This window comes from Varanus komodoensis, unplaced genomic scaffold (assembly GCF_004798865.1).
Source record: "Varanus komodoensis strain SLA01 unplaced genomic scaffold, ASM479886v1 scaffold19, whole genome shotgun sequence".
Classification (NCBI taxonomy): domain Eukaryota; kingdom Metazoa; phylum Chordata; class Lepidosauria; order Squamata; family Varanidae; genus Varanus; species Varanus komodoensis.
Window position 1 is genome coordinate 11,531,893 of NW_025335550.1, and position 12,121 is coordinate 11,544,013.

Here is a 12,121-nt window from a genome sequence, read left to right on the forward strand (position 1 = left end):
GGAGGCCCCCGGCCCCATCCCAGCCTCTCCGTGTCAGGCCCCGGGGGGCTGCGGCCAGGGAGCCGGCCTCTTTCCCCAACACGGCAGCAGGCGAGCGAGGAGTCGGGCAAGGCGGCTACCTTCAAGAATGGGATGACGAAGGGACGCAGAGGGAAGTTTGTGGCCTCCTGGAGCTTGGAGTGGAATTCCTCAATGGTCAGCGTGGAATTCTGCAAAGCAAGGACAACAACGGTCAGCCACATCCCCAGCCGAGCCCACGGCGGGCTTTGCCCAGCGAATGCCCTGCGCTCGCGCTTCCTTGGCCCGGGTTGTAGGGCAGCTTTTACGAACGGTCCGGGCGCATTCAACCCAGCGCTGTTCCCCACGGTGCCCACTCAGCTGCCTGTTGAGCCCAACAAGCATGCAGTACCACCACCACCCCGTTCCCCAGCACACCACCTCTGGGACGGGGGGCAGCCTGGAGCCCCCAGAAGGCCTGCTCTCCCACGTCACCCTCTGCTCCAAGAGAGCCATCCAGTTCTGAGGAGGCAGCTGAGGAGCGGAGCGGGGCAGGGGACCCCGTGAAAACAGGCAGGCATTTCAGAACGGGGTGGGGAGGCATCTCTGTGGACCCTCAAGGGCAAAATTGTTCGCTTGCTTAAGAGGAAAAAAGCCCAGCACCTCCTCGCACGGCCCAGCTTTTGTTGACTAGGGCAAGTGAGGAGCCGTAGGCCTTTTTCCCGTCTAAACACACACAGGATGGTGCCTTAAATGCGTGTTCCTTTCCTCTGAAAGTTCACGGCCCCTTGTTTCTCCCGTCTTCATCCCTGCCCTGTGCCGGCCTCCTCCGCCTCCAACAGCGTCCACCAAATGCGGACCCCCAGCAGCCTTTGGCCTTTCTCGCATGCGTTGCACGGTGCAGGGGCTCCCTCCGGACCCCTCCAGCTGCCCAGTGCGTGAGAGGGAAGGACAGCGGTGCAGCGTCCAGAATGCCTCTGTGCAAGGCTCTGTCTCCTCCCGGCAGGGCTGGCAAGACCTCCCGCCTGCCATCGCGGAAAGCCTTTGCTCCCGGTCCGTGTCACCGGACGGGCCGAAGACGGCTTCCACGGCTCCTCTGCCCGTGCTGCAGAAGGCTTTCCAGGAAGGCAGCTGTGTTACGCTGTGGTCATGCATGGACACCTGCGCACGCTTCTGCCCTCCAAGGATAACCATGTGGCGCAGAGGACAACCCATCCCGTAATACGTTTATGAGGGTGGAAGGAAGAAGGGGGGTCCTGCGCAGCAGGCGTCCTAGAGAGTGGAGCTGCGGCTGGGCGACTTTGGTGGCCGCAGCCCCACCTACCAGGGCAGGCACCGCCTTGCAAGGGACAGTCCTTGGCCTCAGAGGGCTGCCACGGAGCAGTCCTCTGCTGGGCGGGCTTTTTGGCCCGGGTCCACTTTAAAAAGAAGAACCTGTCGGCAGGGAAAGGAGATCGGGGGCTTGGAGCGGCCACCCATGGTGAGCACCTGGACAGCAGCCCGGGCCAGAAGGGTCTGGCCACGGTCTTCCTCAGGATGGGCCAGGGGCCCCCGGATGCCGAAATCGTAATCCTTACTGGCAAAAGGGCGCAAATGCCACGCAAGCTGGTGTTCGCTTTGCCCTGGAGATGCGTCAGGGGCCACCTGCTGAGCTGCGGTTGCTTTCCCCGCCCTGGGCTTCAAAAGCGTCCCCAGCTGAAGGCCGGGAGCTCCTCTCCGGACTTACCACAAGGCCCAGCACCAGGGTGCGGACGCGCTCCCCGATCTCGGGCGAGATGTCGTTGCCGAACTGCTGCAGCGTGGTGAGGAAGCGCTTCAGCTTGCTGAGCTGCCGGGCGCCGCAGGCCGGAGGGAGTTGGTGGCTGGACAGGGAGGCGGTGGAGGATGTGGCCGGCCCGTTGCTGCAGCCGTTGGGGGTGGACGGGGCTCCATTGACGGCCGTGGGCGAGTGGCTGCTGCCGTTCATTACTGGAAGGGAGGGGGAGGCGGCGGGGTGAGGCGCGTCCCGGCCGGGCACAGCTCCGCGCGGCCGCCTTTCGGCCCCTTGGCCTGCCTCTCCTTGCCTCTGCCTTCCCGCCCGCTTTTGCGACCTGTGCGTGAACTCCGAGCATCATGTGTTTCTTTCACTGCGGCGCAACCCCGGGGCTTTTCGGGGGGACCCCGCCGCGTCGGCATCTGCCCTGTGGGACGGCAGCCTGGCCATCGCTCCCTTCCTCGGAGCGGCTAAAGCGCCAGGAGAAGCACTAAGCCGGGCCCTCCTGAAGCACTTTCACCCGCGCCGGCCTGCCGGTTTCGCTCTGCAGTGTGTCGACAGTGCCCCTCGCAAGGCGGGAGGCCGGCGGGGGCTGCCCAACCTGATCAAGCTTCCGCGGGGGCTTGGAGAGGCTGTCGCACGGTCGGCCAGCCCCGTGCAGGGCTCTCCTGGCCGCTGGAGCCGCCTCCTGCTGGCGGGCCCCACGAGCCGAGGGGTGAATCGTCCGACTGACCATTGTGTCCTTGCGGTGCGCTCCGGCTGGAGGCCACGCTCGTTCCGTGTCCGGCCACGCCAGAGATCGGATGCGGGGCCTTCAACCTAGAAAGATGCCCTCTGCAGCAGTGGCTGTCCACCCCCCCCCCCGCCACATCCCATCTCTAGAGACAGCACCGCATTCCCTCAGTGCGTGAAGCTCGCAGGACAGAGGCCGGCAGCGTCTGCTAAAGCTTGCACGGCGCTTCCCTCCTTTAACGTCGTTGACACTCGGGCTCCCGGGGCATCCTGGAGAAGTAAAATTTGGCCACCGCCTCAGTCGGGAATGGCAGAGAGAAGGCCTCCTTAGCCAGTGCCCGTGGATTCACTGCACTCCACAGTTTTTTATTTGGCCCAAGTCGGGCTTGACAAAATCTACCCTTGGCTGCTGCAAGGCGTGTGGATGCACGCGAGCAGAGACCTGTCCGGAGGTCCAGAGCTCCTCGGCCGAACCAGCCCGGAGCAGCCCCCGTGGATGCCGGAGCAGAGGGGAGCAGCGATCTACCAGGTGCGTCCATGGCAGGAAGCAGGGGGGTCGCAAAAGCCTGCAGAGGGCGGAATTAGTCTTCAAACCCAGCCGGCTCCGTCCGAGACAAGAGCTGAAACCTCCTGCTAAGCACCAATTCAAGGCGGAGCACGCCATCTTGAAGGGAAGTGCATGAAATGCATATTTTAAAAGTGAGAACCGGGCCCACAGTTTTGCTCTTGCGAAAGGCAAGGGTGGGGAAGACTCAGAGACGATTGCACAGGCCGCGTCAACAGTGGGATGCAGTTCTGACCTCCACCCCACACATATACAAGCAGCATGTCCCTTCGGAGTGCACACACGGGTGTGGTTTTGCCGGGGCGCTCGGGCCAAGGGAAGGAACCAGCCTTGGATCTCCATCTTTCAGCACCAAGAAACTTGAGAACTTTTCAGAAGGGGACTAAATACAGACAATAAACCCAACCAAACAAACCATGGAAGATTCTAAGGGACCGGACAAGCCTAGCCTGGAGAAAGGAATGAACCCAGAAGGGGTTCCCCTGGCTGACTTTTTACTCAGACTGGTTTTCCCCTGCACATTCAGATATATGCTCATTTAAATCCATTAACAGTTGCAAAGCGGCCGCAGAGGCGCGATTCCCCTGCTCCCCTTTCCTGGAACTGAGAGCAACCCTAAGCAGACGCCACTCTGGACCCACGCAGGACCCCGACAAATCCGCAAAGCTAGCGAGAGTTCGACAGGAGGGGGGAATCCCACAGCCTGGTGGAGAGGATGGGTGGTGCGAGAAATCAGCGTAAGAAATTGGAAGGCGCTCGGGTCAGTCAACACGGCACGCTTCCCGGGCAGCTCCTTTGGACTGAGCAGGGCCTGGGCAGGCGGGGGGGGGGGGGGCTTCCCGGAGGGCTTCCTTTGCTGCTTTGCAAGCAAGAAGCCGCACGCTCACACGAGCGCAGCGTGCTGGACCCGCGCTGGGAAGGAGGACCGGCTGGAGTTGGGCGTGTTTTTAGATGTGCTTTTACTGTTCTTCAGGGTTGATTTAATTCATTTATTGCTGTAATGCTGGCCTCAAGATTAATTTCCCACCTTTTCTGCAGGAAAGCAGACCGATAAACTACCAATAAACAAATAACCAGGGAGCCCCATTAAGCATAGTGAGGCATACTCGCGAGTAGCCATGCTCAGAGCTGCACTATTGCTTGACTCCTCAGTAAGTGCCAGCTCCGCGTGGGACCACCATACTCTGTATAACCTAGAATAATATTCTTCCACACATCTCCAGCCCCAGCCCCTTCACATACAAGGTGCCTCTGACTCTCTCTCCTTCTCACTGCCCCCACCAGTTGCAAGCAAGAGATGGAAAGCCCTCCCTCCCGGAAACAAGCGATTCCCCATCGTTTTCCCAGGCTCGCAGGCCCCCAGGCTGCAAGGACTGTCCTCCAGCCCGCGCCGCACATGCATTCCCAGGCTGGGTGCAAGCCAGCAAACATGCCAGCCCGCGTCCCCGTTTAAGGACCGTCCTGCAAGACCCATTTCTCAGAGCCCGGAGCGCGAGTCTGTGTGCCCCCCCCCCCCCGTCCCCAGCCTGGCTGGGAAAGTGCAAGACCGTCCCCGGCCGAGGAGGGCCAGGGCCAGGCGCTCAGCACCCTCCCGGGAAAAGCGGCGCTCTCGAGCGGGCCAGCCAGGCTTCCCGGGCCCGGCTCCCATCCTTGCGAGTCACTAACCTGCCCCACTACTAAGACACCTCCCGGGACGCCACGGCCCTTCCTGCAGACCTATGCCTTTTCCTCCGGCTCCTGCTCGCTCTCCGGCCGGGCGAGGGCCGCCGCTTGCTAAAGAGGTGCCGAAAATAACTGCCCGGCCACAACTGCTTTTATTCCAGTGACAGGTGCGTTACTAAGTTAAACTCCGCACATGTCTCTGACGCGGATGCTTCGGGCTGGGGGCTGCGGCGGAGGGTCCCTCCGCTGAATGCAGGGTCGTTCGAAAACGTGCGTGCAGGCCAGGCCGGCCCGCAATGGTCGCCCTTGCACCTGGGGGGGGGGGGCAGGCGCAGTCCTGAGCTGCACCTGAGTCCAGACCGCTGCAGGGTAGCCGTGAGAAGGCAGAGGGCCTGGGAGCGGCCGGCGCGGGGCGCGAGGGGCTCTTCCCGCAGGGCAGCCTCAGCCAGAGACGAGGCGAGCGGCGCCAACGGCGAACGGTTCCTGTGCTCCTGCATCCGCCGAATGGGCGTATCTTTGGCGACCAGGTTATCTTGGGGGGGCGCCTTTTCAGCTCCAGCTGGGGTGGCGCGCCTGCCAGCTCTCCTCCCCGAGGTCCACAGGCCAGAGCAGCTGTTCGCTCCCCAGGAGGCCTTCTGGCCCCGCTCCCCCGCGTTCTCCTCTGTTCTTCCCAGGAACCGCTGGCAGTGCGGTGACCTCGGTGGCCATGCTTGGACGAGGCCGTGCGTGACGTAGGACGGGGGCCAGGCCTTGCCGGGAAAGGGCGGCAGCCCCGCTGCAGGCCGGGCGCTCGGGGCGTTGTGGGGTGTGGGACGAGCTGCGTCAAAGCCAGGGCGGGCTGTGGTCCCCTGGGGGTCCCTGCGGGCCATGCGGGGGGCCCGGGGGGCTGGCGGCACCCCCGGCCCGACGCGCCCCACCCCGATCTACGGGAGGCCCCCTGAGCCGCTGCCTCTGCGTCTCTTGCTGGCAGGCGGTTTCATCTTACTTACAGAGACACACCATGGACCATTTCAAGCAACCATGAAAACGGCCGCGGGGCAGAAACATCGGTGGCCCAGCTTCGCCATCTGCAAGTAAAATAAAACACAGGCCATCAGGAGGGACCAGAGGCAGCGGGCGCGATCCCGAGTCCCTGGGCGGGCCGGGCTGCCTCCCCGAGCAGCCCACTGGCCCATGGGGGAGCCTGTGCTCCTGCAGCCGCAGAGGCAAAAACCTGCCGAAAACCTGGCCCCTGCTTTTCTGGGTCGCCTACAACCCCGTTTGTGTAGCAGCTGCCCAAGCTGACTGTCACCTTCAGGGAAACCGGAGGGGGGACCTCTGGAGCAGCCTCGTCACCTGCAGAGCAGCTTTGCGGAAGCCACTCCCAGCAAAATGCCTTGCGCCCACCTGCCGTGCCATGCTGAAACAAGCCAGACGCCCGCGACAGTCGCCGGAAGCGGGGGGCCCAGATTGGTTTCGAGCCCTCGCTGGCACGCCCGCAGCCCGGCTGGGAACGCTGCCGTCGGCACCTTGCTCCCGGGCCGTGGCAGCGCAGGGAAGACAAACCCCGCGTGGGAAGCCGCCACGTTGGGTGGCTCAGAAGGCCGCCGGCTGAGGCTCTGCTCTCCTAGCCACACTTCTGGCAAGGGCATGGCCCCAGCTGCTTGCCAATTTCCCCTCGAATGAGGGGCAGAAGTCACCACTCCGACCCTCCTCTGTTCCCAGACTTCTAAGCGCCTTAACCGCAGAGACGGCATCACCCGGGAACGGGCCTGTGTGTGTTGGGGAGAAGCAGGAATGGCCCTTGACAGAGAAAGACTGCGCCAGCGAACAGGCAAGCACAAAAGCCCGGTCCCATCGGAGACGAGCAGAATCCAGTTCCTCGTTCAGGAATATTTCATTCCAAAAGGCAAGATGGCTTTGAGCTGCCACTTGACTCGGGCAGTGTGTGGAGGTTGGGAGAGTGTTCCCCCCCCCATGCTCGATGAAGATGATGGGCCCCGAGCCTCCGTGGCAGGAGGGTCAGCAGCACAGCCGGCGGAGGCTCAGGAAGGGGTGCCGGGCTGGATGAAGAAGCAGGCGCTTCCCTTTGGGCTCCTTTGGCCCTGGGCCACGTGGCTTGCGGCTGAAGGAAGGGCCAGGGAATCAGAGATTACAGAGACGGCTCTTTCGGTGCTTTCAGCACCAGTGCGTGCACCTGCGGGAAGAGGAGCCCATCTGCCGTTGGAGCTCTCCCTGCGAGCAGAGGGGGCTCCCGTCTGCCTGAGCAGGGCCGCCTTCCCCCCACTGTCTCCGTGGCCTTCGGGCCACCCCACGCCCCCACGGGCCTGGCTGCACAAGGGCACGCAATGGACGGGGTGGGACTGCCTGGATCAGGGCTTGTGCTCTGCACCCTTGCAAGGGCAGCGGTCCAGCCTGGGGGTCCCGGGGCCACTGTGAGGTTCACGCACCTCCCGAGCCAAGGCCTGTCCCTGCACGGGCACAGCCATCGGGGCGGACCCACCCACGCGTCGTGGCTGCTCAGGCCGCCCCCAGCCGCCCTGGCAGGGGGTGGTGCGACCCACTGAGCTCTCCCCACGTCCTGGGGCCAGCACTATTGCGACCCCGCGCAGAGCGGCCCTGTCCTCGCCACGCCGCCCACGCGCCGCCACGCATCCACCGCCGCAGGGCAGGCGCTCGCACACTGCAGGCCCGGCCGCCAGCGCTAGCCTCTCCTCCACCGCTTCCCCTCTTCTCGCACCCTCCTGCTGTTCGCCTCCTACCAGCAAATTCCACTCTGCAACGTGAGCGCAGACGGCTGGCATCCGCAGGAGCCGCGCTTCCCACGGGGTGGGGCGCCTCCTTGGCACGCCGCATGCGGTGCCATATGGCCCCGCCATTCGCTCGCGAGGAGAAGCTGCAAGAGGCGAGAAGCGCTGAAAGCAGAGCCGAGCGGCATCCACGCCCACCCATCTCGGCACCGGAAGCCGCTCTGGGCCCGGCGGCAACCAGGACCGGCACACCCGAGAAGAAACGTGCTTGGGCTGCGGAGGATGCTGAGAGCCAGGCCCGGCTGCCCAGCTGCCCTTCGTGTGCTTCCCCCAGTCACGCCTGAAGCCTGAGGCCATCCCTTTTGCTCTGTTGCAGCTTCGGGAAGAACCTGGTGCACGTGCCGTGCCCCCGAGAGCTGCCGCAGCAGGGGCGCGGAACCGAAAGCCCATGAGCCAGATGCAGCCCCTCGGGGCCCCACCCAGCCCTGCGGGGTTTGGCGCCTGCCCTTGCCTTTCCCCGCCCCGACGATGGCTTGGTGCGCCCGGCCTGTTCGCAGGTTTCTGTGGTTTTTGCCTCCGCTCCAGTTCTCAAAGGTCAAAGAGCTGCTCCTCCAGTTCACCTGGGGCACTCGGGGCTTTAATCTAGAACCAGCGGGGGCGGAAGGTTGCATTTGGCTCCGCCTCCGTTGCCATCAGCCTCTCCGCCACCGGCACGGGGACCCCGAGAGCATCCCCAAAGCGGAACGCGACTCTCAGACTAAAAGAGGGCCAGCACCCTGGAGCGGAGGTTGGAGGATAACGCAGAAACAGGCCTCTTGGGGCCTCGTCCTCCGAGCAAAGCGGCTGCAGCGCTAGCAACGCCCGGGAGAAGCGGGCTGATCTTTACGCTCCCAGCGTCATCCATCCGACCTTCTGCACACCCCCAGTCCAGCACACTCGAGCGTTGTCCAGTTAACACTAGTGCACTGGGGGAGGCGTGGAAAGTCCTGCAGCTGAAGCCAGGGGCCAGCAAAAATGTGGGCTTGGGACCCTGAAGAAAACGTAGACGCGGGAAGACCAGTGTCAGGTCATTTCAGAGGTCGCTGCGGAGAAGGTCGGGGGGGGCGCATTCCTTTGGGGGGTGGAGCAGCACCTTGTAACTTGAAGCCGCCAGTGAGTACAGAAGAGGAGCCATCTCGAGGTTTTGGAATGGGGAAGAAAACTGCAAAAACGGGGAATGCAGCGGAAGATCCATGCCTGGGGGAAGGGGGAGTTTCTGGGGGAGGCCTGTGGCTTTCCAGGAACTCCAGTGGGCTGGATTTAGCCCCCAGCACCGAGGTTCTGCGTCCCGGCACGGCGCGAGCCCAGAGCAAGTGGGTTTCTTTCAGCAGAGGGACCGTTTCAGTTCGGGCAGCCAAGTGCCGGGGCTGCGGAAGGCCGGGCACCCCTGAGCGGCCCGTCCCTCAGGGGCCGGCAGCTGCCGGGGCTACTCACTCGGGTTTGGCGTGAAGGTGGGGTGCCGCGTCGCTCCCTGCGTGATGGCTGGTGATGGTGGCGGCATGTTCGGCGGGGTGGATCGGGCCTGCGTCTTCACGTCGGCTGGCGAGTCAGGCATCGCTGCTGGGCCCGCTCTCTGTGCTACCTGCGGCGTGAGAGACGGGAGACAGAAGGGGAGGCACGGCGGTGAGGGCCCGGCGAGGCGACCTAGGTGGGAAGGACGCACGGGGGGCAGGCGTGGGCCCTGGACGTGGCAGGCCAGGGCAGCTGAGGGGGAGGCCGGTCCCAGCTTCAGTGATCTCAGGGATGGGAACGGGCTGGAAGGGCGGAAGCAGGCAAGCCCTTCTTTGCATACAGCGCAAGCAGCCACGAGTGAAAGGCGGGCACTGCAGCGCAGGCTGGAGGGAGGGGGTTATCCCAGCGGCCCCCGGCCGGCCTCCCAGGCATGGGCAGGAACGCAGAGGCTTCGCAGCCTGATCTGAGAAGCCTTGAAGCAAGGCACCCTTCTCCCAAGTGGGGGCCCTCTGGAGGGCGTGGACTTCAGGGCCCATCTGCCCCGGCAGTGCTGGGACCTGTCATCCCTAATCTGGAGGTCATCGAGTTGGGAGAGGCCTCCCTAGGCTGTCCTCTCCATGGTTCCAAGTTGGGGTGGCTGAACGGCGTCCCCCACCAAAGGCGCATTCCCTTTGCAGCCACGTTCTGCGCTGCTTGATGGCTGCCCCGTGCGCCCCGTTCCGATTTTGTCTTCTGAGTATATTCCATAACGGCAAGCCACCCGGAGAACTTTATGCCAGGGCCAGATGTACGAATGTCATTGAAATGATTTACCTTTCAATGGTGTTTTACTCTATTTGCTCTTACGGTTGCTTTTAACCACATCTGTTTACATCTGAGTCGTCTGACGCTCATCTGCCTTCGGCACCATCTACTGATTTCCATTCTTGATGGAAAGGCGGGGGGGAGGGATAAATGCAGCAAGGGCATGCACTAATCTTGCCCACCTTCCACAGTACCAGGCTGGGACTACTGTTCCCATCAGTCCCACCCAGAAAGGCCGGCGGTCAGGAATGCTGGGAGCTGTCGTCCCCATGCCTGGAGGAACGGTGTGGAGAGGTCTGGAGCGGAGTGCGGGCTGGGAGCAGCCCCGCTGGCTCAGACTGGCAGCCGGCCGCGCTCACAGCCCCTGCCCCACTGCAGCCAGCCGGGCGTCTCTTGGGGACCCCCAAGCAGGGCGTTCGGCCCCCACCCCTGCGGCCAGAGACTGCCCGCCGCCGGGCCTGGAGCTTCCCGCCAGCAACGAGGGCACCAGCGGGGGCGAGAGAAGGACGGGCGAGGGCCGGGGAGAGCCACCTGCGGAACAGGCCACCAGCCAAGGGGAGAAGCTGCCGCAGGCCGGCCTGGGCTGGGCCAGGCTCTGCGGAGCACCTGCCGCAGCGTCCTGCAGGCCCCGTGCCCGCCTCTCGCGGGTCCGTTACCGAGGGCGCACCGGCGTTTGACGGCTGAGCGCGGGTGCACTCGCAGCTGTGCCAATCCTTCACGGGGCCCGCGGTGCCGTTCCGTGCCAAGCTCAGACGAGCACCAAAGAAGGAAGCGGCCCCTTCTGTCACTCGCGCTCGGGGCACCCGGCATCTCCTCGCGGGGCACCGCCTTTGTCGGGTCGCCCGGGCCCTGGCAGATGGAAGCTACTGTGAAATCCGAATCGGCGGCACATTCCTAATCCGTGGCAACTGCTGCGCGAGGAAGCGGGCCCTCAGGATCAGCACGCCTGCAAGCTGAGGCTCTCCCGGGGTGCAAGCAGGGCTCTCGCCTCGCCCCACCCAGAGATGCTGCTGGAGCGGAACTGGGAGCCCCAAGGGCAAAGCTGCAGCCCCTCTGCTGCCACGAGGCCTGGCCGCTTCACTCCCGGCCCTGCAGGAGCCGTCTCAAGCACAGCCATCCCTGCTCTTCCTTCGGAGACTCACAGGAGCGCCCTGCCCCCCAGCAGGATGGGCGCAGGCCACCCTCCTCCAGGTGCACCGTTCCCCCTTGCCAGGAGACCTTTGGGGCCAATCCGAGCAACGTTCCTGGGCGCCAGCGCAAAACGGCTGCCATGGCGGCAGCGAGAGAGAAATAACCTCGCTGAGAGACTTTGCACAAGGCCGATGCGAGGGCTGGACCCAGGCACGTGCAACAGGTCCTTCCAGCCCCCCGTTTCTGGCCCAGGAGGACCCTCCCAGCAGTGCCGCAGCAGCCGTGGTTGCTGGAGATGAAGCACGCTTGTGACGAGCAGAAATGAGTGGGGAATGGGGCACTTGGGCGGGTGCCAAGGAAGAGGTTTGGGGGCACACAGCTCACTACTCCCCCTGCCTTGGCTGCCTGCTGCTTTACATGCCCTCGTGCCCTCGCTTTGGATGCCTCCCTCCCGCTCCCCCCAGAAGACCAGCCTCTCTTCGCCAGTTAGAAGGATGACGGCGTTTCTACGCCATCCTGGACCCGGAGCAGATGGAAGCGCCTGCCAGGCCCGTGCTGTCCGGGCCCCGGATGCCACCGGCCTCGCATGAAGCCACACCCAGAATGCCAACAGCCGCCCACAATCCCGGGCAGAGCCGTCGGGTTCCCAGGTGGCCACAGCCATTGGACCGCAAGGCCCCCGCCAGCGGGTCCTTTTCCCCAATCTTATTAAACCCCCCGGAACCCCACTTCCCCAGAGCTGCGTGCGGCAGAGAGCGCTCTGGAGGGCCGCCGTGGAACCAGCGCCGCCTCCCCGCCGTTCCCAGCTTGCGGCTGACCTTGGGCCAGCGAACACGAGCTTCTGCCAGCTACGAATGACGCGGCGGGTCTGGCTGCAGCCAAGGAGAGGGAGAGGAGACCCCCGTTGGCTCCAAAGCCTTCCTGGCACTGCAAAGCATTCCTGACTTCTCCACAGTACCGGTGGGAAAGGGGTCGGGGTGGGGACCATGCCGCTTCCAGTCTTTCCCACCTCAGTCAGCCCTCGCGCAGGACCGAGAATTGGAGCAGGGCCCCACGGGGCCGGGCTGCCTACAGGGCAGAGTTCAGCCAGGAGTCCGGCAATGTGATTCCCAGTGGCCTCTGAGCATTTACCAGGCACATCTGCAGATGCAAGGGCCCCCCTTGCAAGCCCCCCCCCCCAGATCTCAGTGGCTGGCCACATGGCTGCATGCCGAGTGTCCAGCCCTCGGTCCCAGCATCTCCAGGGAGGGCTTGGAA

General features: G+C 64.3%; 1 protein-coding gene across 5 annotated transcripts in view; it reads right to left on the reverse strand.

The window, feature by feature from the left end:
• The window catches only part of CBFA2T3 (CBFA2/RUNX1 partner transcriptional co-repressor 3), a 39,476-nt gene that overhangs the window by 7,952 nt on the left and 19,403 nt on the right, over nt 1–12,121 (reverse strand). For 2 of the 5 annotated variants that reach the window (XM_044427593.1, XM_044427589.1), the window contains exons 2-5: nt 8,912–9,059; nt 5,699–5,776; nt 1,724–1,965; nt 120–209 (exon numbers count right to left, since the gene is read on the reverse strand). In XM_044427593.1, coding sequence (XP_044283528.1) covers nt 120–209; nt 1,724–1,965; nt 5,699–5,776; nt 8,912–9,032 — 531 coding nt within the window. In that variant the 5' untranslated portion in view covers nt 9,033–9,059. The remainder of the gene's footprint in view (nt 1–119; nt 210–1,723; nt 1,966–5,698; nt 5,777–8,911; nt 9,060–12,121) is intronic. The other 3 variants (XM_044427594.1, XM_044427590.1, XM_044427591.1) reach the window with 3 other exon arrangements.